The following is a 26949-nucleotide window of genomic DNA, read 5'->3' as shown; positions in this document are numbered from 1 at the left end:
CAGACTTTTGCCCTCTTAAGACAAATTAATTCTCATGAATGTTATTAATATATGGGAGTGTTTTGTTTGTATATTATATTTGCTTAAGAATTACTTAAGAGAGTTTTCTAATAACTTAGCCATTGACTTACAACCAAGATTTAAAAATATTTTCCATATAAATGAAATAAATTTGGAATATTATTGCAAAAATTTAATCCAATCTTTATTTAAAATCCTGATTTTCTTGTAAAGATAAAAGAGGGTGAGTTCTATAATGAGAAAATGCATTTTTTTATGTACATTTTCAAATGTAAAGATTGAACAAGAAAAATGTACACACATTTCTTGTAATCCGTTAGTATATTCTTTGACTTCAAAAAAGTGATTTAAGGTTTGATTTTTTAAAAATTTCTGTTCTACTTATACTTCTTTCAGACATTCCTTAAGATAAATAGACTAGTGGACTTTTATGGTATTTCTAAGTCTAAATTTATAATCCTAAAATGATCAGTAGTATGACTGTGTCATTTTAAAGTAAACACTATATACCAAAGCATGCATTTATAAAGCATACACATTTAAAATTTTTGTTGAAATTAAGAGAATTTTTTTATTTCACAAGATTTCAGCGATTTGTAAAAAAAAAAAAAAAAAAAAAAGCTTAATGCATTTAAAAAAAATTGGATATACAAAAATTAGCCTCATACATATCTGTGTTGGAAAGTGAGCTGCCTAATGTGAAGTATACATTTTTATAGGCAACTTGTACTTTTTTTTTTCTGAAGCATTTGGGGTTAAGTGACTTGCCCAGGGTCACACAGCTAGGAAGTGTTAAATTTTTGAGACCAGAGTTGAACTTAGTGTTCCTCCTGAGTTCAGAACTGGTACTGTGTCGATTGCGTCACTTAGCTGCCCCTCAACTTGTTAAGTAAATTTATTCCAAAAGTCCATTTATAAATCTTTTTCTCCTCCTCCCCCTTTTTGAACATATCATACATTTTTCCCCATTAAAGCATTATATTATTAAATTCCAAACCCAATTGACTAAAATCTAGTTAATTGATATTGACATATCATATTGACTATTTTAAGTTTTTTTTTTTTGTAAATATAAATATGCTTTATCCTTTTACATAAATTCATCTTGTTAATTTATCAGCTCCTGTGTGTATTGGTTGATTAGCCGTTCTCTTACATCATCATTTCCCACCCTCTGGTGGCCAGAGCTTTATTTTTCCAATTCCTTGGGTTATCTTTTGCCAGCTGGGGCTGACTTTCATATATATATTTTGAATTGATCTTTGTTATATATATATATATATATATATATCTGTTCTGCTCTGAAATGTTATCAATTTGATATCAGTATGCTCTTAAAAAAGGGGATGGAACAGGAGACAGCATCTCAGTTTGAATTTTAGATATTAAATCTACTTCTTGTATGTCTTTGGAAATATTGTATTAATTTGTATAACTCTGTTTATTTATAAAATCAGTTCAGACAGCTTCTAAATTCTCTTGCATCTCTAGACAAAAATTTCTCTAGTCCTATTACTTTAATTCTTTCTCTATGCATACTCTCTTCCTTAGTTATTTTATTTACCTTTGCAGCTTTACTTATTACTTTGATGTAAATGATTATTAAATATTTTCTTTCTCTTTTTGGTTGAATCTCTTTTCTTCTTCAATTTGTTGTCCATGTAAATGGAGCAATAGAACTTCAATGCAACTTTTAAAAAATCAGGCTTTGTCATATTCACCTCTAAACTAGCCTACCCTTCTAACTACATATTTGTTATTATCGATGATCATACTTTCAATCACTCAGATTTGAAAACTTTGTGTCTTTGACTTTCTTTTCTTGACAGATCTTTTGATTTTGTTTTCCTTCACTCTCAACATCCATCATCAGTTGCCTCATCCTAATAGTTCTACATTCATTCATATGCGTTCTTGAAAATGGATATCATTTGTGAAATGACTCTAAATCTTAGTCAACCTCCTAATTTTAGAAAGGTGGTTTTTTTTTTGGGGGGGGGGCTAATTAAGTCTGTCAGAAATTCAATCGATAATTCTTTTTTTTCCCCTCTGTTTTTCTTTACAGAATCTTAATTTATTTTTTGTTTTGTTTTGTTTTCAAAGCATAAAAACAAGAGGGGAAAATCCGAAATAGATTTGCTTACAACATTAATTCGTCTTATAACATAGAACAGTAGGATATTAGAATGCTGACAATTTACTTAGTAATCCTATTCTCTTTCCCTGAAAACTTCCATTAAATCTTTTCTATTGGTTTTTCTTTTTGTTTCACTTAGAAATTTTCCTATCTTCCCTCTTTAAATTCATATATGAAGATTATTATTGATTCTATAAGGATTGAAAGTTCTATACCTTAACTTTAGTGAATAAGCAGTAAAATCTATGAACTCTGTTAAGTACTTATTTTTAGGCACATGGGGAAAAATAGTTGGGAAACAAGTGTTTAAACAGAAGAAAATAGAGATGTTGTTGTTCCTTTTTCTAAGATGTAATAATCATATTGATGAAGAAAAAAGATGCATAAAATAAAGCTTTTGAATACTTTGAATAACAATTGTTAAATTTTGTAATATAGATTTGGGAGGGGGCTCTGCACTAATATAATTTACACTTAAATTCAAATTACAGATTGGTATTGTTTTAGTCCTAATGATCTTACATTCTGAACTTTATCAAATAGACATTTTTTGTCTTCTGCAGCATAATCTCCCCTTTCCCTCATCACTATTTTATATATGGCTGTTATGTTATAATGTATTCTAAAAGCAATTCAAAATTTTACTTGTATATTGCATGCAGTAGCAAATTGGGTGTTTCTGACCGATTCTAGTTTCCCACAAAACTAGTTGGTTAGAAATTACATGGTGAGATATTTATATAAGGTACAGTACTAAGTTTTATAGAACTAACTGTTCTTCAAGGCTTTTTATTTGCATTAATGATTTTAAAGTTTTTTGAACATCTACGAACATCTAAGTTAAATTCAGATACCTCTCCTTTCCAATTTTTCATCTTATCCAATGACCGCTTTGAAATTTTTCAAGTGGACATGGATGTATAAGGTGTTAGGCCTCCAGCCTTTGGATTGAGGGACAGGCTTTTAGTGTTGGAGTAAAAAGTTGCTAGAAATACAGAGAAAGTAATTATTGAGAAGAAAGGAATAGCTTTGAAATTGCATAACTGAAAGTAATGATCAAGAGTAATTGAGGGGAGGGCAGAATTGAGGAACTGTACAAATGTTTTTCTTCTCACATTTTTTTCTTGTCCTTAGAAGGAGTAACACTAATGGGTGAGGAAAGGAATGTTAGTAAAGTAATTTGATAGCAGTAAGATGGGTTGCTTTTGATATTTATTACACTATTCTGAGTCTTAAGCCTAAGATACAGAATAAGAATTCAGCACAAGGTGATAGGGTTCCAAAAAAGAGCATGATCCCGTTATGGTATTTTCCCCCTTCTCCACTATTCCTATTCCTTTATTTTGCTTTCACTGATCTTTACAATCCAAGGGCAGTGGGGATGGTGAGAAATGGAACTTCTGAATAAGGAGTTAGAGGAAATTAGGCAGCAAACAGTTTGTAAACTATAGGAAATGAAGTAAAAATGGGAATTCCTAGTAGTAGTAAGCCAGGGAAGAAAATTTTCTGACAAGCCTAATGAGTTTTTTAGGGGTGTGTGTGTGTGTGTGTTTTAAAAAATTCATGCACACAGACACATGCATACACATATATACCCTTCTATTAAATCAGGGATTTGTCTCTCTTAAGTTGACTTTTTTTTATGTTGGAAAATCAGTTCATGATCATTAATAGAGTTTTCACTAATTTTTCCATTCCCCCAAATAATTTCATTTTGACTTTGGAATTTTTTCTAAGAGATAGGTGTAGTGTTTTTTTTCTTTGGTTTGTTTTTGCTTTTGGTTTGGTTTGTTTTTTTCCTATTTTGTTTGTTTGTTTTGTTGTTTTTGTTTTTTGTTTTTTGTTTTTTTGGCTGCTGTGGCTGCAAGAAATTTACAGTTATCAGAAGTCTACACAGGATATGGTAATGAGAAATGGAGGTTGGTTTGTTTTTGTTTTTGTGAGTATTGTTTGTTTTTTGTTTCTTTTTAATTGAAAGGAGAAGTAATAAAATGTTTATCTAGGACAACTTTTCTGTCCTAAATTTTATAGTTGTCAGAATGCTTGCCAGTTACAAACCTGAGATGCTATGTTCCTTCAAGTTTTGGAACTCCTTTGTATTCTTCAATGTTTTATCCACTAAGTCAGTGAAAATTACAATAATTGATATTTATGTAGGCCAAGGTCTTATAAACTATAGATAAAGGAAATGGCATGTATAGAGTTTAAATGAATATTTGATCAGACAACTTGTAATCTTCAAGGGAAAATAGGAAGCTAGGAAATTTTTGACTCTATGTCCAACAATTATTTCACATTACCATGTTGCATATATTTAGTAGTTAGGGAAAAACAGCTGGATTTTGTAACTGATTATTTGCAAAGGGGAATAATATATCAAAAAAATTCTTAAGATCATCATGTTCTAATAGGTAGCTAGTTGATAGCTAGTGAGTCTCAGATTTTTCATGTAAAACTGAGAGTGTTTTGTGACATACTTTGCTTTCTCTGATATAGGCCATTGTTGGAAAGGGAATTGGGCATTGTAGAAGCTTGCGAGAGAAGACAAAAAAAATCCTGATTTGAATGGCAATGTATTTGCTCATTTTCCTCCTGAGAAAGAATTATGTTTCATACTCTTATTTTACAAAATGCAATTTAGAATCTACAGCACTTCATCCTGCACATTTCTATTTGATTGTTAAATTATTTCCTCTAAATCAGTATAACCCAAACATAATCTTTTCTATTAAACTTGTTCTTTTCCTTCCAAACTTCCATGATTTTATTACAGATGCCACCAAGCTTGTAGGTTTTGTAGTCATAATACCATCTTTGACTTAATGACTGCCTCATTTCCCTATTATCCAACTCGATGCCAGGATTTTAAATTTCAACTTTCAAAGTCTGTCATTTGTCCCATTCTCTTCACTTCACTCTGATGACTAGTTCATTCTTATATTATCTTTTGCCTAAACTATTATAACAACCTTTTCATTTCTTCCTGTTGTCAATTTATAATCTATCTTTCACATAATTGCCACAATAATCTCAATCACTGTTTTGAATTCATCATTTCTCAAAATAAAAAACTTTAGTGTATTTTTTCTTATTACTTCTAGAATAAAATACTAATTCCTAAGATTGTCAGATAAAACATTTAAGTTCTCTTTTTTTTCTTTCTATGGAGTAGTAGATAAGAAAGCTGGCCTTGGAATTAGGAAGACCTGGCTGTTCACATACCACTTCTGATACTCACTGTGGATGTGTGGGGCAAGTCCTTTAAACTCACAGAGCTTATGGCAATTCTTGAAAGACATTCTTAACTTGGGATCTATGAACTTGCTTTAAAAAAAAAAGTGATACTTTGATAGCTGTATATCACTGTAATATTTCTCTTCATAATATAGTATTAACTTAAAAACATTCTGAGAAGTCCATATCAGAAAAAGAGCAAGTAGAGTAAGATTATGTTAATGTTTTAAGTTGAAGATAAATATCCCTGGCTTTGGTAGGGGAAGTTCCTCACTGGGAAATCAGTAGGGTCCTATCTCTGATCCTCTCCTATCATTTTATTTCTCCATTCTTTACCCATCTATTCCATCCCCACCCTCAAAAAACTCTTTCAGTAAAATGTAAATTTTAAATAAAACATAAATAGAACAAATCCATATAGATGTTCATTTTCTAGTCTTGAGGCAGGGGAAGGAGGGAGGTGTTAAAAAGATTTTATGACATTCAAATGAAATCTGGTATAAAACAAGGGGAGAAATGACATCTTATGACCATTTCATTATTTGATTTTGTATTTGCTAATTAGTAGCATCTCACTTTTAAAAACTTTATCAATAAGTAAATATTTGACATGCTGACATTCTTTGTAAAATATTTTGATTTCTATTTGAGGTCAGAATCATAAACATGAATCTCTTATTCAAAATAGTCTGGATCTTATTTTCTGAAGATCTTATTTCTTCATCAAGCTTTATATAAATTATAATGCATTTAAAACAAAGCTAATTTTTCATCTGTAGTTATTCGGAATTTACGTTTTTCCTTTTTTTTCTTTCCCCCTCTATTAATGTTATATATTTAAATACTTATTAACTGTTGTGGTTTTTGTAATTGATTTTTACTTTCCCTGATCCTTTGCAGTTCAATTTCACATTGCCCACTTGTATGAAACTCAGGTAAGTGTGTTTTAGTTTCTACTTTTAAAACCTTACCCCCACCCATTTTAATAATTTTCTTATGTTAAATTTATTTCGTGAAGTCACATATATGTAAGCATCTTAAAAGACCTTGTGTGGGTGTGTTTATTTTGTTGAGAAATTTAAATAGTAGTTTATGAAAAATAATGGGCAGATTTGAGAAGGGTGGTTTTTTTTTTTTTTGTTTTAAGTACTAAGTATTGTAGTTTTGTAACTCGTTTAAGATTTCTGGATGTTTAGGATTTTTGTTTTTTCACGCAAGAATCATAAAAAGTGAATTTGTTATTTACAAATTATTATTACTGTTTTCCGTTATGCTGATATTGAATGAAGTATACAAATTTTTTTTTCAAAATAATTTTGAATTTCTATAAAGCAGATTTGCTTTGATTCCCCACATATTATCTAGAAAAGCTATGTGTTCGATTTATTGGTCTGGTACAAAGAACAATTATTTTGCTATCAGAAATAAATTGTTTGACTTCGGGGTGCATTATAATTAGGTGACAGGCAAAGCAGATTTGAAACTAATTTTTATCTTCTTGGTTATATATTCTGCTTTATTTTAGATTAGCTATTCCTTTTCACTAGTTTTTTCCCTAAAATATCCTTTATAACAAAGGTCAGCTTTTTCCCCATAAAATTTACATTTAAAGTTCAAATCTGGTTTCGGACACTTAACATATCCTAACTGTGTGACCCTGGACAAGTCACTTAACCCCAATTGCCTCAGCGTACCCCTTCCCCTCCCCCCAATGACTATTAAAATTAATTTCTCTTTCTTTGGAACATGCTTATAATAGGGATTATTGATCCAGAAATATAAATCAAGTCTAGTCAATGCACATGCATTAAATTCCTGGTTTGTTCCAAGCACTGTTTTTTTAGTGGGAGGAATTCAAATAAAAGAATTTAAAAACCCCAACAGTACCTGATTATTAGTTATTAAGTGCTTTCAGTCTAATGATGAGACAATATTTAATTGGGTATAAATAATAACTCTGTAGAATAAATTGGAGATCATAGTAGAGGCAAGACACTAATATTGAGGACTGGAAAAGCTTTTTGTACAATGTGGAATTTTAGTTAAGGCTTGGAAGGAAGCCCCAGGGGTCAGGTTGAGGAGTGGAAAATATTTTAGGCATTGGAGACTGAGAAAATGTAGTCTGGAAATAGAATTGAGTGTTTTAACTTGAGAAGATCATTGTCATTGAATCTTAAGAGTATGTAGATTTGGAAAGAAGGGTGAATTGAAAAAGTATTTGTTCTATAGATAATAGGGAACAACTAGAGTTTATTGTAGTGTGTTTGGAGAAGGGTTATCTAGTGACATGATTAGATCAGCCCTTTAGGAAGAAAAATTAAAGTAGCCTATAACCAAGAAATTGTTATGAGTTATCTATCCACAAGTAGATGGTGAAAAGTTTTTATTTTGGAATTTGTTCACCAATAATTACTATTTTCCTTTGTATTTCTTGCTTCATGTGTAACTCGGTATTTAGGTCTAAGGAGCCTTTTGAATTATAAAAAGTTTTAGGCCATTGAAGAATAATAGTAGATGTAATAACAGTTGAATAAAGTAGACATTGTCTAGAAGTTTATTGTTTTTTTTCCCTTCACCACAAACTTTATTTTGAAAATTATCAGCCTTCTTGAATCTAGGAAGTAATCTTTGTTATGTACCCAAATTGAAACTTTAGAGCATATTATTAAACTTTGTTCATTGATTGAAATCTTTCACTCCATTAAAGGGGAAGGAGTATATTTTCTATTCCTTGTATATTTCAATTTTGCTTATCTGAAAGTAATTTCATTTATATTTGTTTATTAATTAGTGAAAGTATCTTAGGGTTTAACAATATAGTGACATAGAAATCGAAGGAGTTGTACTTTTAAAATATAGGAAAGAATGGAAAATTATAGCAGATTTGGGGTACATACACTAAATTCTCTTTTGCCCTTAAGACATACCAAGGGAAATTTATTTTAGATAAAATTTTAAGGCATTGGAGGGGCATATCTGAAACTTAAGCTTATTTGATATCTCACAACTTAATTTTTGCTGCATCTTTAGAAATAATCTTTTTATTTCTATAGCTTGGTTTGTAATTGTATCAATAAACTAGGTGGTAGATTGAAAATTATGATTAAAGACATGGTTAAAGTTAAATATAATAATTATTTATTTTTAGTCTTCTATGCAATGCCAATTTATATCAGATGAGCTTTTCACATATTGCCTCATTTTCTTACTTTTTTAATAACTTAAAAGATAAATAGAAAAAATTTGCTCTAAAACTTTGAAAAGAAAACTTTGTAGTCCTATATTTTGTGGTGAGCAGTTTGTAGTTTATGTAGTAGTATGTTTTTCTTGTAAAATATGTGCAAGAAGCTAGATTGATATTTTGTTTACATGACTTCATGCTTTTAATTAAAACACTGAATAAAGTGCATCATATACTTAATTTACATATCAAATGTAATCGCACTGACTTTATGAAGTTTTAATGTGTCACTACTGACTATATTTTCTTGGGCCAAGTATTTACCAGAATTCAGTACTCTATAAGAATTAAAGGGAGGTATTTTTAAGATAGATCAAATTATAGCGATTTAAGGTCTAAATAAAATCTTTTAACCATTCTTCAACCAAAGGTAGCTTTTATCAGCTTTGTTTAAGTATATTGTCTTAGAGGAAATCTTAATTATGGTGGAAAGAAAACCTTTGTGCTCTTTGTTTCAAGCCAAATTATATTAGAAACAGTTTATCACTTTGTTAGCTTTCCTTGATTGGAGAGAGATCCAATTATTGCTTTGTCGTCATTGGTCATTGGAATTTTCTTTCAGCCAAATACTCTATTGTTTACTGTCCTAAAAAGTAAAAGAAAAGTATATATTAACTGATAATGCCAACGTCTATAGTAATTGATTTTATAGTAAAAAATATAGGCAAAATAATGCCAACGGTGAAGAATGGGAATATTTGGAATATAGAATGTCAAAAGAGCAACGTGATGATTTTAGTACAGTTGCTGGCCTTTGAGTGAGGAACTCTTGTACCTCAGTAATTTAATGGTTATATAATCTTAGCCATGTCACTTTACTCATCCTTAGTTTTCTCATTTATAAAATGGAATACTAACACCTCCAAAAATCAAGATATGTTAAGCATTTTGCAAACCTTAACATTATCATTATCTACCAATGATTACAATCCTTCAGTCATTCTTATTTTTATTATTGAAATATTTGTGTACCCTTCTCTTTATTTTACTTTTACATACATACATAGATATATGTAATAATGTAAGTATAAATAAGTCATTTAAAAACTATAAAATAATAAAAAAAATAAATAAAAGTATAAAAGGTCATTTTTTTCTATTCTTCTTAGTCTTTTGTAAAAGAAAAGAAATAATACTTATCCTAATTCCTTGAGTTATGAGGAAAGATCTTTTAAAACCATAAAATACCAAAGAAATATGAACTTTTATCTCTATTACAAATGGAATGTAAATAACCAATAATGGTTCCCTTTTCTAGGTAATAATTTAATAGTAGCTGTCTTATCTTAGAAACAAATATGTATAAATGCTGTTATGCAAGTGGCTTTGAAAATTATATTATTGCTTTTGTCGTCATCCTTTTCCAAAAAATTTCACGACATTCCTAAATCAATATTAAATTTTGGTCAATATTTAGTGGTCTTCGTATTATAAAGGAAATCCTATCTTAAAGTTCTGTCATTAAAGTTCAACAGTTCACTTTGGGTTCATATACCCTAATACATTTTTTACTCAGTTGTGGTATGAAGCATACATATGTAAAACCTTTGAAATTCATTTGATCTTTAAAAGAAGTTTGTATTTTTAAAAAGTTTTTTCCCATCCCTTAGCTTTCCATTAACTCTGTTATTAAATAGCAGATCATTATGTAATTTTTCATGTTGGTAGAAAACTTCCTGAATTTGATTATCTTGGTTGGAAAATTGTTTTATTAGTTGCCAACACATAACAATATTAATGTTCATTTTTACTTTACTTATAAATATTTATGTCCTATACAATTATAGGTTAAAATATTTACCTCTTAATTCTTTTTTTAAGATTTCAGTGGTAATTTTCCATTCTAATGTTCATTCTTTGTATAAACAGTACAGCAAAAAATTCATATGGCAGTAAGAAAGTTCTAAGTATTTGGTCCTGTCTATTTTTTCCTTCCTTGGTGCTTTTGTTTATGTGTCCAGTGGCCTTTCTTTAAAAAGAGCAATAATCACTTTTGAGACTATTTTGACGGCTTACCCTGTTGTAAAAAAATTGTTATTTGGGACATTTAGCATTGCACATTGGCCTTCATTAATAGAACATGTTTGGAAATGTGGCATTCTTGTTATTATAATTATGAAATTAATAGAATATTAATGTTTTGCATAATAAAATTATTAGATTTAAAAAACCATTAAATAATTAATTATTAAATGTCCCCAAATTATTTAGTTTAGTACCTTTTAAGAGACAGCAGGAAAATTTGGATTCTTTCTGGGTAAGTCATTTAGTGACTCAGACTCAATTTCATCCTCATCCTCTGTAATGTGGGGTTACTAATACTTAGCATACAAGGTTGTTTTGTGGATCATTTGAGTATTACAGCTGATAATGCTGAAATATTTTTCTTGATTTAATTAATATATCATATTGAACATTGAAAGCTTTTCAATGACTCATTGTCAGCATTTTGTTATCTTACCACTTAATTCAAATTCATTTCTAAAAGAGTTGCCTCTTTTACCTCTCCCTCTGTCTTGTGTCAAATCTTTCTTTCTCATCTTCTTGAAAATCTGGCTTCATCCTTGAGCACTTTTTACTATATACTTGCAAATTATCATAAATCCTTGCTATTTCATTGGCTTTTTGAAATTTTCATTATTGAGAATTTAAAGAATCATTGTCTGGTCCTCAATATTGTTATTTTATCCCATTTATTATCAAATTATATGGAAGCTTGATTCAGACTGGAAGTAGCCCATCCAACATGAGTTCAAATTCTGTTTTTTCTCACTGATCTTCTTTTAGAATGTGGTTCCTCTAATGAAAGTATCAAAAAGTATAATCTACTTATAGATCTAATTTCAGTTAAGTTTTCTGATAATGTGAAAAGCATTTGACACTTATTCCTTCCTTCCTTGGAATTTTCTTCTTCTCTGGCTCCAGAAGATTGCTGTGCTTACCTTATTTTATCGACTCTTACTTTTTGTCTCCTTTGCGGGCAAAATTTCATCTATTTTCCCTTTAAATTTTAATTGCTTCTCAACATTTAGAACGTGATCTTGTGATTATTAGCCTGTAATCATTCCTGGAAAGGTAGCTATTCTCATAGTTTCAAATATTACATTTGTGCAAAGTATTCCTAAATCTTTTTCTTTCTCTTGAGATGCTGAATTCTCCCTTTCCAATTTTTTTTTTTTTTTAATGTTTCCACTTGGGTATCTTCTTAAAATGAGTTGTGTGTCTTTTCCCAAACCACTCCACTTTGCTAATTTTCCTTTTTGTTTTCACATGATAGTCTTAATTCTTTTCATCTTTTTTTTTCCCCTCACTAGAAACTCAGTTTATTTTTGACATATTGTTTCATTTTCCATAACTTGGTCAATCATTAAATGCTGTCAGTTTTTCACTTTTATTGTCCCTACTATCTTCCTCTTTTAAAAATTTATTACCTTTAACAAGTAGAGAGACAAGACTGGTCTTTTGTCTTTATAATAGTGAATTCTCAAGTAAGGAAACTCAAATCAGCACTAACTTTGCAGTTTACATTTTAGGAGTTACCTAATGTATTAAAATAATAATGTATTCCCCAGCTTTAACACAGCCATTATGTATGTGTTGGTGGTGGGTCATGAACACAGGTACTCCTGGTTTCAAAACTAGATTTTATTTCTGCTCACCACTGTTTCTTATAATTTAATGCTTTTAAATAGTACTTGATAAACATAGATAATCCAATACAAACATCACAATTTTTAGAAATATAATTGTAAATAATTATGTATAATACTCTAAAGTTTTGTTAGATTTTTCTTTTAAGTGCATATATTGAAATCTCACTAAACATGGGTATGTCATAAGAAAACTTTCCACCTAGAAACAAATCCATCTGTATGTGGATTGGGCTGTATGACATAAGTGGAACCATTTCCTACTCACACCCATTTATCTTTTCACTTTGAGTTGGGATGAATTTGAGTGTAAAGATTATGACTTCCAATCCCATTCCTATTCCTGACTTGGACTGTATCCTTAGTTTACCGCACATCTTTACTAAAAAGAGGACTGGAACTTTATTGATTCTAAGACATTGCCTGCCCATATCGGAGAAACCAGATTTGTGTAGAAGAAAGGTGGCCCCTCCCTTATCAACTGACCCAAACTGTAGAATTATAGGCTCAAACAAGCATTTATTGAACATTTTGTGCCATGTGCTTTGCTTCATTTTGAGAATTAAAAAAAAAAAAATTAAAAAAAACTTTTCAAGTATCTTACAATTCATTTAAGGAGATAACAACAGAACTACTAATTACAAACAAAATACTTAACTGGATAATTGGAGGTAATCCTTTTTTAAAATAACTTTTTATTGACAAAAAATAAGCATGTGTAATTTTTCAACATTGACCCTTGCAAAAACTTCTGTTCCAACTTTTCCCCTCCTTCCCTCCACCCCCGCCCCTTTATCGCAGGTAGTCCCATACATGTTAAATATGTTAAAATATATGTTAAATACAGTATATGTATACATAGTTTAATAATCAGATTTATTATTAAAATAATCTGGGAAGGAAAACAAAAATGCAAATAAACAATAACAAAGAATAGAAATACTATATTGGTGGTGCATACTCATTTCCCAGTGTTCTTTTGCTGGGTGTAGCTGGTTCTGTTCATTACTGATTAATTGGAACCTGATTTGGATCCTCTTATTGTTGAAGACAGCCACTTCCCATCATCAGAATTGATCCTCATAAAGTATTATTGAAGTGTATAATGATCTGCTCATTTCATTTAGCAGCAGTTCATGTAAGTCTCTCCAGGACTTTCTGAAATCATCCTTCTGGTCATTTCTTACAGAACAATAATAGTCCATAACATTCATATACCACAATTTACTCAGCCATTCTCCAGTTGATGGGTATCCACTCAATTTCCAGTTTGTAGTCACTACAAAAAGGGCTGCCACAAACATTTTGGCACATACAGGTCTCTTTCCCTTCTTTAAGATCTCTTTGGGATATAAGCCCACTTGTAACACTGCTGGATCAAAGCATATACACAGTTTTAACAACGTTTTGAGTATAGTTAATTGGAAATAATCTTAAGAGTGAAATCAAGATTACAATAGCTTGAGAAAGCTTTCTTGAAGAAGCCAAACTTTTCATTATAACTTAATAGAAGTCAGAGAAACCTCATCTCACCTAAAAATAGTCCACAAATAGTGGCCTTCCCCATTGTGATACTTAGTTCCTTTGTCCAAACTTCTCTCCTAACTAGAGTGAAAAACAGTTGGTCCATAGTCTTTATACTCATAAGTCCCTAAAACTCAACCCTAATTGTTGGTCCAGTCTAAACCTCCCACCAAACAAAATTCTTTCCTTCTAGAAAAAGCTCTTTGCTTTTTCTGATCCCTTTAAAATGAGGACACTTGTCCAGTCTCATTTTTACTATACAACAAAACAATATGGAATGAGATTAAAGGACTTGCCCAGGATGGCCCAACTAGTTAAGTATCTTGAGACTGGATTTAAATTCTGCTCTTGCTAATTCTAGGTCCAGCACTCTATCCATTGAATTACCTAGCTGTCTTTTTACTATTTTAACTCAGCAGGGGACTATAACTTTCTATATTGCATCCTTAGCTCTTTCCTTCCTACGCTTTGTTATTACACATTGCCATAGTACAAATCAACCCTGGCAGCTCGAACCTATTTCTTCTTTTGCTTCCCTCTACCCACCTTTTCCCCCCAACCCTCACCCCAGCTCAAGTTAAAGCATCAATAATTGGGATGGACAATATGTTTTCAAAACTCAGTTTGGATAAATTTAGTAGTAAACAAATTACAGAAATTAAAGCAAATATTTATTTAACCTAAAGACATGATACAGCAGTTTAGGATACAAAAGTAGAAGTACATGCTTTAAATAAATTAGGGTTCTAAGAATATGATACTGTGAGGAAAATGGTCTAGACATTACATTCTGTTCCCTTATTAGGAAAAAAAAAGTTTCTAGTCTTTATTTTGAAAAAATGTATGACTGGAAACAATAAACAATTTGGGTAAGATCTAGATTTAAATTCTGTTTGCAACTTGTCTATTGTGTGACAGTAAGGCACAGTCTGATTATTATACTTGACTTTTTAAAAAAATCATCTTTTCACAAATGGAATTTAAGGGTCTCTTCCAGCTGTAACTTTGACTTTTTTGTCTGATCACAGAAAATTTATCAAATGCATCAGTTTACATTGACCAGGACACATTAATTCTACATAATTATAAATCAAAGAAAAATAATTTTTTGATTTTTGAGGAGTTATAAAACTATGTGTATCCTTTGATCTGAGAATATTGTTATTAGGTCTATTTCCCAAGGTGATCAGAGAAAAAGGTAAACAACTTGTATGTTCCAAAATATTTGTGGCAGCTTTCCTTATAGTGGGAAAGAACTAAGGAAATGTCTATCATTTGGGCCATGGCTAAACAAGCTGTGGTGTATTGTTTTACAATAGTAAGATGATTAACAAATTGATTTTAGAACAATAGACTTGGGTGAAATAAGGAAAAAAGTGAAATGAGTAGAACCAAGAGAATGTTGTATACAGTAATGAATTATTGTTTGCAAAATAATTGAGAACAATCACTATAATAATATTATCATTATTATCATTATAAACATACAGAAGACCTAAGGAGGAAGATGCTATCCACTTCTAGAGAGAAAACTGTATCATATAGTTTTACATATATTTTTAAATGAGTATCAAATGGTGAACTTCTTTAGAGCCTGGTGGGAAGAGAGGGAGGAAAATAGTTCAGAACTTAATTGCAACAAAAAAAAAATGAAATCTTTTGAAAGGGAGTAGCAGTGACATTTAAAGAATTACAAGTTGAAGTATATCAATCATAATTAAGTACATAGTTCTTGCAATTATGAACAAAGAAACACATGTGTAAAGCAAAGATTTTGGGAATATAAGAATTCCCTTCATAAACAAAGATTATCTTAGTCTGTTTCACAAAATTCTTAATCAAGGAGTAGAAAATCACATCCAGATTAACAAAAGTGTTACTACTTTCAGTTAGTATTTGCTGTAACTATACACTAAGAAGTAAGGGGCATATAATATTTTTAAGAAATACAACATATTTATTGTTTGGATAAAAATATCATTTGTACAGAAAAAAGGAAATGATGCTAAAAGTCATACCTGCTGTTAATAAGACATTTAATATAAATGAAAATAACCGCCTTACAGAGGCCAGCAGTGAAGAGAGCATAGTGAAAGACTAAAAATGGGATTAACAAAAACTCATCCAACAATATGTAATCATATGAATATTGTGGGGTTTTTTTTGAGGGGGGTGTTAACCCCTCCCCTTTTTTTGCAAAAACTGGCAGTGATCATAAACATAATTGAAAAGGTATCTTTCCTTAATACACAAAAATATATCTATCATAAACCAAAAGCCAAAATAATATTCAATGAAAAAATTATAACAGCATTTCTGGTCATAATAGTTACAAAAAAAGAACTTATCATCACCTATTTTTATTTGAATCATTCAGATATATTTCTCTTGGGGTTATACATTTTCAATTGCATTAGGGCAGAAAAAATGACTTTATTATGGTTTTATCAATGGAAAATATACTCAGAAGAATATATATAGTATCATTTATGTTGGCCAGCAATCCTTAAGGATCATTGGATCTTTCCTTCTGAGTTGTAGTGCTAAAAAGCCCACTTATGTGTTTACAAACGCTTTTAGAAGGTAAGCTTGTTGAGAGCAGGTACTACTTTGTCTTCAATTCTCCATAAATGCTTTTTCATTAACATTGGAAATGAAGAAATTATTATTTAAACGTGTTAAGATAGTCAATCTTTAAAATGTATCTTTCTTAATAGAGACCAATTCAAAATTAGACATTGCAAAGTTAAGACAGAAAAATCCTTTGCATTTTTATTTACTTGAAACAAAGATCAAGAAGTCACAAATAATATTTAATAATCCTGCATTTGGTAAACTCTACCTTAGGCCCAGTTTTTTTTATCTGTAAAGTGAAGGGATTATACTACCTGGCTGCTTGGGTTCTTTTCAGCACTCTCTCTGCCTTTGGAATACATGGCACTTATACAATCTAGCGATTGATAACCAAATATATAGTTGGATTGTTTCATTGTTAAGTGTTTTTAATAAAACATTTAATTTCTTAAAAATGGGAATATTTCCTTTATTTCCCTCTTTTGAGTATATTGAGTTTTGTTATTGCTGTTATGTTCTCTTCACATTGCCTTACTTTCATATAAGATCTTTTATATTTGTTCTTATTTTTATAACTTATCACAGTAATGGTCCAATCTGTGTAGAAATTATGGTCCAATCTGTGAAGAAATTATAGTTTATTTAATGTTGCTTTAGTGTCACAGGTATTTTTCACTTTGCTTTTTATATTACTAGTTATGTTGATGACAAAAAAAAGCTTTTCTTCCTCCTAGCTTCCACTGCCCACCCATACCTTTTCTGTTTAAGTCTGAGTACTGAGAGTTACTTGTTAAATTCTTGAAGGAAAATTATAAAGAACAAGTGGAGTTAATTGTACCGCTAGAACTTACATATTAGTATTATAAAGCACATATACGCATGTGTGTGTGTGTGTGTGTGTATGTATGTGTGTGTATTTTTTTTTTTTCTCATTTCATACTGTTTTATTTTTTTCATTTCTTTAATCAGAGATTATGCTTTTTAATCCAGGAAACTCTTTGAGCTAAAAGAAAAAAAAAAGACATAAATTGAAAATGTTCAAATATTTAGAAGACATCTTTCTATATATATATATATATATTTATAGTAGTTGTATCAAAAGATTAATCTTACAATTTTACAACTATCTAAATAAACATGATTTTTATTTACTTAAAAATAATTTTAAAAATAGTTGCTTTTCATTTTTCAAACTGCATGGACACTCAACCCTGCAAATTTTTTTTGCTCCAAATTTTTTGATTTCCCCTTCCCCTTCACAGCAAGCAATCCAATATAAGTTAAACATGTGCAATCTTACTAACATTTCCACATTTATAATGCTGTGTTAGAAAAACAACTTCTTCCCAACAACAACAAAAAAAAGCACAAGAAAGATAAAAACAAGCGAACAACAACAAATGTGAAAATGCAATTTTTTTTTTTTGAGCCATATTCACTCACTGAATTCTCACATAATTCTCTCACTGAATGCAGATGGCTCTTTCCATTACAAGTCTATTAAAATTGTCTTGAATTTCTTCATTGTTGAAAAGAGTTGATTGTCACATAATCTTGATGTTTCTGTGTACAGTGTTCACTTGATTCTATTCACTCAGCATCAGTTCATGTCTTTTCAGGCTTTTCTGAAATCAGCCTGCTCATCATTTGTTGTAGATAGTAATATCCCATTACTACATTCATATAACATTCAGCCATTCTCCAACTGATAGGCATCCACTCAACTTCCAGTTCCTTGTCACTACAAAAAGGGCTGCCACAAACATTTTGCATATGTGGGTCCCTTTTCTTTCTTTTCGATCTCTTTGGGATATAGTCCCAGTAAAGACACTGCTGGATCAAGAGGTATGCGCAGTTTAATAGCCCTTTGTGTTAAATTTCAGATTCCAGAATGGTAGGACAAGTTCACAACTGCACCAACAATCCATTTTTTCCCCAGTTTTCCCATTTCTTCTCCAACATTTATCATTATCTTTTCCTCTCATCTCAGCCAATCTGAGAAGTATGATGTTGAAACCTCAAGAGTTTGTTTTACTTTGCATTTCTCTATAGTGATTTGGAACTTTTTTTCATAGGACTAGAAATGGTTTTAATTCCTTTGACTGAAAATTGGATGTTTATATATCCTTTGACAATTTATCAATTGAGGAATGGCTTGTATTATATCAAATTATAAATTTGAGTCAGTTCTCTATATATAAAGAGTCCTTTATCAGCACCCTTGCATGTAAAACTTCTCTCAGTTTTCCATTTCCCTTCTAATCTTGGCTTCATTGGTTTTGTTTGGGCAATAACTTTTAAATTTAATATAACAAGATGAATTTCATAAAGTCCAGTACTGCTGGAGTTTATAGTGCTTTGAAATGGTAAATTGATTTTTTAGAAAACATTATGAACTTTGGTAATCAATACAAAACCAGTTGTTTTCCTTTCCATTCTTAATACCATTTTAATGCAGGTCTGTTGCAGCATTATTCAGTATGAGGTATTTTGTTATATAAGTCCCTTTCCCCTCCCCCTTTTTAAAAAATATTATTTTAAAAATATTACTTCCATAAGCTTTCTTGCAAAGAAAATTTGAAATTCTTTGCCTTTCTCACAAGATCTTTTCACACACCTGTGTTACTCTATTAACCTTCTGATGGTACTCTGTTTTTCTGGTCAATTCTGTGTGCCTTTTTTATATTCCACTAACCAATCTTACCCCAAATTACCCTTTCATCATTCAATGGCTTCTATTTGTCTCCTGGATGATACACAAATTCTCATTTTGGAATTCAAGATCAGTCTTACACTTTAGCCTGCAATTTACACTTAGTACACCTACCCCTTATTTCTTTCCATTTCTCTAGGATGTACTCTCTGGTACAATCAGACTAATCTGTTGCAGGATAGGAATTTTTTTTTGTCACATAAATGCTAATGCTGGTTAGTCTCTCTGTAATAATGTCTTTTCCATCTACTTATTTAAGTCCAAGGCTTCTTTTATCTTTTTCTATATGACTACTATAACCAGCTGTAATCAGATTCTCTGAATTAATCATACTATTCTCCTATTCTTCATCCTAACATGTTATATATATTTTTTAAAATTCATTTCTGATTATTTAACTTTATGTGGGAGTAGTAGGGGTTTATCTTTGTTTTGTTTTGTTTTGTTTTGTTTTGTTTTGTTTTTGTTCTGTTAGAATCTAAGCCCCTGTAAGTAAGTAAAGGGACTAATTCGTAATAAGCTACTACAGTATTTGGCAGATTGTGGTGATCCCTCATTTTAAAGGAGCCACACTGATTGGACTCATTTCTTCTTTCTTCACTTATTTTTCCTTTCTTACCTTTCCTTTTCTTCATTTCTTTAATTAGAGATGATAATTTTTAATCCATAAAATCCTTTTAGTTAATGGAAAAGAAGTAGACATAAAGATGTTTAAATATTTCAGAAAATACCCATCTTTTAATTTTTAGTGTCTTACAGAATATTCTTAGTTAACTTTCTCATTTTAAGAAGTTTTTGATAAGATACTTCATAACCAAAATATTTGCAAATTTTTGTAATTAGATATTCTATTAAGCCGCCTATTGTTTTCTAAACTTGTGTAATTATAACTTTGTCCAGTGCATTCTAGATTCTCTGAAAAGAGGGAATAGAATCAAAATAAACAATATATATCACTACTTTCTCTAATTAATTGCCCTCTCAAATTTTAAAGGTGACCATGAAAAGAGGGGGTAACAAGCTTTTAAATTGTTCATTTATTATAAAGAAATAGTGGGTTTGAGAAGGAGGAACAATAATAAACATGAGCATAAAATAATTTTCCACAAACACAAATTATTTATTAAACAGTAGCAAACAATAGGAGTATCTAAAAAAGCACTGCCAGATTTGGAATTACAAAGATAAAATGGACATAATTATTTCTTATAGACTGGCCAAAAGAATGCTTCATCAAACTAAATTCAAACCATTGACGGTGACCCTTTATATAATTCTAGGCTTTTGGTGCATTATTGATGAGTCCCTTCTAGAGTGTAAAAGGGAGACAAGCCATTTTTAATGAACTAACATGATACTTATTTGACACAGCATCTTAGGAACACAGATTGGAAATTCCACCTATATCCCCTTCTTTTAAACCAAAACGTTCATAGTTTAATTGAAAAGAAATCACTAATTTTCAGTTCTTCCTATGTGTACCTCTCTTTGCAGTGAAGTCTTGTTGAATGATGATTGGTAAAATAAAACTTGAACTAAATGGCATTTAAGATGTGCCTTTCAGAAAAGTAGGAACTGAAAACAGTAAACTCATTTCTTTCTCTTTTAAGCAATTTAATATTAAGACCTTTACCACAATTATGGAGGAGTAGAAGGAAATAGAACAGATTTTTGTTGTTATTTAAAAGTGTTAGGGTCACAGAAATGTCTCCTATTTATGACTCTAAATTTTTATACAGTTAACACTGTAAAATACACAGAATACATGCATTCCTGAAAATATGTAAATTAAATTCTTTATGACCCTATTTATTATTAGAATTCATGATTTTGAAAATAAATTTAATTGTGGAATATGCCCCATAGTTTCTGTCACTTTCTAATTTGCTGTTTATGTTTTACTCTTTGATTGACTAAACCTGGCTTATTAGAATTGCTTTTAATGGTATTTTCAATAAACACATGAGAAACTCTTCTTTTTAATATAATGTATATGAACTTTTTGACAGTTCCCTCACTGTTTATTAGAACATCTTCCACTTTCCAACCCTATTCATGTTCAATGTTCCCCAGAAAATATAAGCTTTGAATATTGAATATTATTGAATGTGACTTTTCTCCTGACTTTTTTTGTGTCTGGTTAATGACAGGCACCTACCATTTCTGTATCAGTAAATTATTACCTTGAAGAGAAAATAAGTAATAGATTTTTTTTTTCCTCTTTCAATGTGACATAATTTCTATCCCTGGAAAAGATTTTGTTTAGAGAACTGAACCCTGTGTTTTAAGATCTAGATTTTTCCTGTATCCGATTTGTACAGGAAAATTTATTTGGTGCTTTTGTGTATTAAGAGCTTGGTATGGCTAGTAAATAATTTATAGAAATATAGTTATTTGTATTAATAGTTCATAGGTCAGGGGAAACAGAACTTGGTATCTAGCAGTAGCTCTTCCCTTGAGGTTAGAAACTCAGCTCTGATGATTTCTTATTTCTGACCCTGGGTAAATCACTGTTATCACTTTAGCAAAGTGAGAAAGTTGAGCAAGACGACTTCTGAAAGTACCAATTGTAGGATCCTATGGGTAATTATGTTTGTTAACTAGACCTTCAAACTTGATATGTTTGCAGTAGACAACTTCTGAGCCCCATTTTGGAGGTTCACAAGATTAGCAAATGTATTTTTGCTTAATTACCAATCTGATAATATGTTTTACTTTTGTTCTTTTCCTACTTTATATGAATAGCTCATTTGTTTTGAATCACAATATTTAAACAGTATAGAAACTTAGACTATTTTGTAGCTAGTTTAAATTTGTGCTCAGCGATGATTCTATTTTTATTTCATCTGGTGCTTTCCTTTTGAGGAAGAGAGGGATTTTCAAACTAGAAATGAAGTTCATGGGAAAGGCAGTTGGGTTGGAGAGTGTTCAATAAACACAAATGTGTGTAATCATAAGTTAGTATGCTGTTTTTGGATAAAATGCAAAGTGTCTTTGTGAAACTATGGAAAGAACCATATACGAGTTAACATTATAATATTGAACACTTAACTATATGAAAAGTGCTATACATGAAAAAGTTCAAAAAAGGATTTGCTTTGAAGTACTTTAAAGTTAAAAGATTATTTTCTAGGCCTGCTTATTTATTGAATGTAGAATAATGTAAGTCAAACTCTGATAATCCTTTTTTAATAGTTAACTGTTCAGTTATACTTTTCTTGCTTTTTAAATTTTAGAAACACTTTAATTATCTCATTCACAGCAACTCTTTGAGAGCTAAAGAAATCAAATTATCTATTTTACAGAGGATACACTTAGATACAAAGGTTATTATAACGACTCTTGCTTGGTTCCTGTTAGGATCAAGTTTATTGTATATAAGGAGAGAGAGGGAGAAAAAAAGAGAATTTGATGTGCAAGGCAAGTGTTTCTTTAAAAGGCTTCATGGTTTTTAGATTTCTGAAAAAAGTAAGGTTTCCAAAATTATGGGTTTATAAGTACAAAAACTAGATAGTTTATTATTTATAGATTTAATATTTTCAAACATTGCCCCACCACATAGCCCACAGTATTATAATTTTTATCTTTTACATCCTGTAAAACAATGACTCAGTATGTTGGTTCAAAACTTTTTTCTCCCCTTGTTCCTCCATAAGTTGGGTAAAATTAGGGGGATAGTAGATAGCATTTTACTTTACTATCTTATTTTTTTTAACTGGCCTTTAAATTATTAAATAGATTTTAGTCAAATTTTATAATTTAGGGTAGAGAATATCAGCCTTTATAGGAATTGTACACCTAGATAATAAGAATTTAAAATTGTTTTAGATCTTTTGTACCTTTTGGGACATTGGCAAATTGATAATTAATAATCTATTCAGTTTTTTATGCTACTGGGTATTTCTGAATGCTAGATTTAATAGGAAACTTGGCACTCCAAATTTTGAAAATTTGGAGTTGTGGAGGCTAAGGTGTCAATTATGTAGAGGTATAAATTGAATAACCCACATTAGGGAGTTATTCTGTACTTTACTTTTCCCTTTTAAATAGCTTTTAGTATTTTAAACTAGATATTGATTAAATTGTAAAGGAGTTTTACACATTAAATAAATTGTCTAATAACTCTTTGAGGTGAAAAAATTAAAATAATTGGTTCCAATGCTTTGTAAAGATCTCTATTAATGAGTGATATTTAAAGGATTATCAAGTTTCATTTACTTTTTCTTTAACTTTCCCCTCCCCTCCATCCATTCTGCAGAGAAAGTATCACTCTGCAAAGGAAGCTTATGAACAACTTTTGCAGACAGAAAACCTTCCTGCACAAGTAAAAGCAACTGTCTTACAACAGTTAGGTATGTAAAAATATTTTGGTTTACCCCTAATTACACATTCCCTTTTTATTTGGATATTTTAGGTGGTTGTTTTGATCTTTTTGCTTAAGATTCCTTGCACATTTATTTGAAATCCACTGTTTAGAAGTATTTTTTTTTTTTAATTTTTATTAGTACTACAGTTTAAACAGAAACCCATTCAGTGACTCATTTAAGAAACTAACATATAGAGGTAAATAAAGCAATGCCAAATTTTCATGGTTTTTATCCATAGTAAGTAACAATGGAAATATTTTGTAAATTTCATAGAATGTTAAACACTATAGTTTCTGAAACCATCTTCATTTTAAAGTGATAATGTGACATACATTATCATACAAACAATACAATCATACAAACAATAAGATGCCTGCCATTTCAAAAACAATTTATTTTTGGTATTACCCTTATATGAAAAAGAGGACAGGCCTTCCTGAAATAGGGATGCTTATGCACAGCGTTTTTACTTTTTGTACTTAATCGGATTGTGTTACTTTGATTCTCTTTTTATGTAATCTTTTTGGAGATCTTTTTTTGAGAGTATAATTTATCCCCATACCGTATCAATGTGCTCTTGCCCAGTATGTATATTTTGGTTAATATTGATGGTACTATTTTAAACAAAATTTTAAATGGACTTTGTAAGTTCAGTTTTCTTTTTTCACCATATAAATTCCTTTAATTTTTTTTACTCAATTAGTATCTTTTATTTCATGATTTGTACTGCATTTTAGAAATAATAGCATTTTAGACTATAAAAGTATCAAGTGTAGAAATAATACTTTGTCCTTTTTTAACTTAACCCATTAACCTACTCAGTTTGTTCATAGAAAATATCTTTTAACTATAGTTGAAACAAACTTTAGAGGCAAATATATTTGCTCTTTATCCAGTTTCATTGTTCATTATACACAGTGTTTGTTTATATTAAGTTAGCATACCCCCATATTCCACTCTGATTTTTTTTTCCTCATTGCCCATTTATAACTTTATTTCTTTCAAACTTAACTGCCTGCTTTAGTGCCATTGATCTAATGTCATTTATTTAATAAAAATTAATGATGTCAATAGTAGGGTACAGGATACAAATTGGCCTTGTAGCTCCTATCCTCACTTTACCAAAGAAATTATTAAAAAGGCATATGCCAATTTGTGATATTTTATCTGTTATCCTGTATTCTGATGCTAATAACATTCTATACTTTAAAAAAAATTATTAAAGCTTTTTATTTACAAAACATAGGCATAGGTAATTTTTCAACATTGACCATTAACAAAACTTTCTGTTCCAAATTTTTCCCTTATTCCCCTATTCCCTCTCCTAGATGGCAGGTTGTCCAATACATGTTAAATATGTTAAAATATATAACATATTCTACACTTTTACATGGATTGGAAAAATAAGTGGCAATTTCTCATAGTTTGATGTACAAGGAATAAAAAATAACTTAAAAAAACCCAAACAAACTGTTTTTTATGTACCTGGTAATATGAACAACTGAGCTTTTCCCATCATAAGGTAGCTTGTTATTGCCCTTTAAGCAGTAATTAATAAGCAGCTATCATTACAGCTACTGTTCCCATTACTCATAGCAAACTGACACCAGTGCTGATAGTGAGCATACTAAGAATCATTTTATTCTTCACTTTAACTTATACCTCTATAATATTTGTAAATAGTTCCCATAAGAATCAAGTTTTAATACAACAGCTTTAATGTCCATGTTGCAATTAGATGAGATTCTTATCCTTATAGTTTTTCAGAAGATCTGTTTTCATTGTTATGGATACTTCTTCCACAGGTATTCTTCCATTTAATGAATTTCTGTGATGCAGAAGCATACCACCCCATCCTCACACAAACAATTTTTTGAAAATCATTTCTTAATGACCAACTTACTGATACACAGTTTTCATGAATTTTTAATTTAGGCTTATCTGCAGATATTTCTGGGTCTGTCCTTGAACCTTTACAGTGTGGGAGGGACTATATATGTCACAGATTAAAGGTTTCAATAACCCAGAGAATTTGATATGATCACTTAAATATTAGAATAGGATTAGAAGAGGGAGGGCACTGAATATAACAAAATTTGAAACAAATTATTGATGTGACTATTTTCTTAAATGAGTTGTACCTTTTATGTGCAAAAGGTACATTCTCGATATTTTGTGGTGGTGGGAAGCACTTTTATTTCAAAATTGATCTTATATAGCAAATTTTTAACATTTTTATCTATATAAAATGTCTCCAAGAAGGGCATTTATATATTAGAAAATAAAGACTGAATGGGATATTCACAATTTTTTACCTATTTTTTAACTTCAGTTTCTAAGAAGTTACAAACAATTATTGAATTTATGTTAACTACAATTTAGACTTTTTAAAAATATTAGAAAAAAAATCATTAACAAATATACTATGTAGTCCACTCTTGGAGAGGGTAGGACAGAGAAAAAAACTCAATAGCAAAAAATAATACTGCTTTACTTGAACTCTACTCAGGTGGTGGTGGTGGTGGTGGTGGTGATATTCCAATATTCCCATTATAGTATGATTTTTATTATGCCAAATGAACAATTGAGTTCATTCAGATCAGTTAGAAATTCTGACTGCTTTCCAGGAGATAATTTAATGGAAAATCACTGGCTTATGAGTCAGGAAACCTAGGTTCACGTCTTCCAGTTAATAGTCTTATTTCTAAATTTTGTGTAAAACTGAATATTAGAGTAATTGGTGTCTGTTTCTTGTTTCATAAGCCACTAAGGTACTGTAGAAACAGTTAGTTGTGTAATTTTATAAATCTAAATTTGTAGATCTATAGGGTGAATTTAAGATTGCATCACACCTAAATTTTTTGATAGACCCAACAAATAAAAATGTTTAATAATGCCTTCCCTTTGTGTAGTATTTATAACTTTTCAAAGCACTTTGTTTTCCGGTCATCTTGTTTATGCTTATAATTACTATGTTAGTAAGATAGCAAAAATAATTCCTTTTTGACAGATGCATAAACTGAATTACAGTAAACTTGTGAATCATTTAAGCTCATATGCCTAATTAGTGGTTGATCTGGGGCTATAATGTTAAGGTTTTTTCCATATTCATCTCCAGTTCTTGTCATTGGAATGCTGCCACTTTGCTTTTTTACTAAGTTAAATCTCAAAGAAAAGGGGTTAACATTTCATACCCAATTTTCATTGTATAAAATAGAAGATACATGTTACATTACAGGAGAGGAAAAATGTGATTATCAAGATATAATTCCTCTGTATGGTGATCTTTGAAGGAAGCTGGGGATTTTGCAGTTTAAGCATGAGGAGAAAGAGGAGTATTCTAAGTATTCTTTGCAAAATCCAAGAAGATGGAAACAGCAAGAAGACAGACTTGTTTAGATTGCAAACTGAGTGAACAGTAGTTATGTGCAGTTAATCTGCAATGGTAGGCTAGAACCAGATTTTGTAGACCTTCTAAAGCCGGACAG

The 26949-nt window shown here is 30.3% G+C and overlaps 1 protein-coding gene across 4 annotated transcripts in view; it reads left to right on the top strand.

The window, feature by feature from the left end:
* The window catches only part of KDM6A (lysine demethylase 6A), a 238885-nt gene that overhangs the window by 148499 nt on the left and 63437 nt on the right, over nucleotides 1-26949 (top strand). For all 4 annotated transcript variants that reach the window (XM_051984985.1, XM_051984984.1, XM_051984983.1 and 1 more), the window contains exons 8-9: nucleotides 6293-6327; nucleotides 23353-23446. In XM_051984985.1, the coding sequence (XP_051840945.1) occupies nucleotides 6293-6327; nucleotides 23353-23446 (129 nt within the window). The remainder of the gene's footprint in view (nucleotides 1-6292; nucleotides 6328-23352; nucleotides 23447-26949) is intronic.

Source organism: Antechinus flavipes, chromosome 3 (assembly GCF_016432865.1).
Source record: "Antechinus flavipes isolate AdamAnt ecotype Samford, QLD, Australia chromosome 3, AdamAnt_v2, whole genome shotgun sequence".
Lineage (NCBI taxonomy): Eukaryota > Metazoa > Chordata > Mammalia > Dasyuromorphia > Dasyuridae > Antechinus > Antechinus flavipes.
The sequence above is the reverse complement of the archived record's forward strand: the minus strand, read 5'-3'. Positions and strand labels throughout refer to the sequence as shown.